Source organism: Setaria viridis, chromosome 6 (assembly GCF_005286985.2).
Source record: "Setaria viridis chromosome 6, Setaria_viridis_v4.0, whole genome shotgun sequence".
NCBI classification, from domain to species: domain Eukaryota; kingdom Viridiplantae; phylum Streptophyta; class Magnoliopsida; order Poales; family Poaceae; genus Setaria; species Setaria viridis.
In genome coordinates this window covers 10,760,874-10,762,531 of record NC_048268.2, presented here as the reverse complement: position 1 = coordinate 10,762,531, position 1,658 = coordinate 10,760,874, and the positions used below count along the sequence as shown (strand labels likewise).

At 49.2% G+C, this 1,658-nt stretch overlaps 1 protein-coding gene across 1 annotated transcript; it reads right to left on the bottom strand.

Annotated features, from left to right (window-relative positions):
* Positions 1–208: 208 nt before the first annotated feature.
* On the bottom strand, positions 209–1,255 carry LOC117862157 (senescence-specific cysteine protease SAG39). The gene is made up of 2 exons (XM_034745679.2): positions 901–1,255; positions 209–795 (listed from the first exon to the last, which is right to left on the bottom strand). Exons 1-2 carry the CDS (start codon positions 1,238–1,240, stop codon positions 209–211), a joined length of 927 nt encoding a protein of 308 aa, XP_034601570.1. The 5' UTR covers positions 1,241–1,255.
* Between the last annotated feature and the right edge of the window lie 403 nt (positions 1,256–1,658).

Sequence of the window (1,658 nt, the reverse complement as noted above, 5' to 3'; positions counted from 1 at the left end):
AGGATAGCCACTGTAACGTTTGTCTGAACGGCCGTTGTATTCGTTCGTCATAACGTTCCTACTATTGTTTGTGAGGCCCCTAACATATATATATAACAATTTACTGACAATAAGAACGGACTATATATACATGACGAGACAAAGAAGCATCCTTCTTTATTCGATATAAGTCTATATATGTACGAATCTGAGAAATACTAAGGTAAACCTACTTAGTGGGGTAGGAAGGCTCCATGGCGAGACCGCACATGCCCCTCTTGTCCGAAATATCCTTCTCCATTCTCAAGTAACCATTCTCGCCCCATGTGGTGCCCCAAGAGTTCTTCATCAGCCAGTAGTTTGTGCCATCACTTGCCTTTCCATAACCGATTGCTGCAATTCCATGATCCAAGTCTGTGCCGCAAGAGCCGGTCATCACACCACCGGAGTAGAACTGAAATGTCATGTCTCCTCCATCCACGGCCACCGAGACAGGCTGGTTAGCTACGGCCTTCATGAGGGCTGCCTCGTTGTTTGCCGGCACATCTTCATAGCTCTTGATGGTCGCAGCGCTGTTCGATCCACTCTTGCACTTGCCATCCGCAGCTGTGTAAGGATAGCCAGACTCCGTGGTTAGGCCGCCATTCTTGATGATGAACTTGAAGGCGTCGTCCATCAAACCACCCTCACATCCCTGATCCTCTCCATGGACATCGCAATCCACCAACTCTTGCTCCGAGAGCGAGATGAGCTTTCCGGTGCTGAGTTTCACAATGCCCTCCGTGGCGGCCACAGCCGAGAACGCCCAGCAGCAGCCTGCAATTGGTTAATTATGTTTCAACGTATGGATGCCATCAAACACTAGTTGCAGAAAAATAGTGTTGACACAAGTGTATCATCCTTCTAATTAAATGTACTTACCACACTGTCCCTGATCCTTGATGGGAGTCACAGCACCCTTAGTTCTCCAGTCGATGGTCGCCGGAAGCGCATCAATGCTAACATTCTCGTACCTAAATCCGGTAGGGACCTTCATCGGGCTAGGTTTGAAGCCCTTGTTAGTCTTGGTGGCCCTGAACTCGTCGTTGGTGAGGTCGGCAAACTGGTTGACGCCGAGCCAGAACTTGCGGTTCCCAGCGGCGTTGAATGACTCGATGAACTTAACATTGGCCTTGAACACCTCGAACCGCCGAGCCTTCTCGGCAGCATCTTTGTAGACACGGCTGTACTGTGCCATCCATTGCTCGTGCCTCGCCACCATGGCTGAGTCGTCACTCAGGGCGCGAGCTGCGAGAGCACCACTGAATAAGAAGGCGCAGCCGAGGATTGCAAGGAGAAAAGCCTTGGGGCTGGCCATGATCGATCAGGCCTTTCAATAGGTTGCTACTGCTGCCGTTGTGCACTGTGCTTTTGATTTGGTGATTGGATATGCAAGAGTTGCACGGGTATATATAGCTACCGGCCTGTATTTTTGTAAGTCTTAAGATACGGTGCTTGTACGATGTATTGTGTGGAAAGGGACATGTCCGTGGCCGTGAAGTACGGTGTGGTTGACAGATGGTATAAAATACTTGTGCTTGAGACGTGCGTTTGCCGCACTGCTGAGAATGCCCATTGTTTATGCCTAGCGTTCTAAAAGCATAATAAACATATAGAATAAAACGCCACATTTGATCACA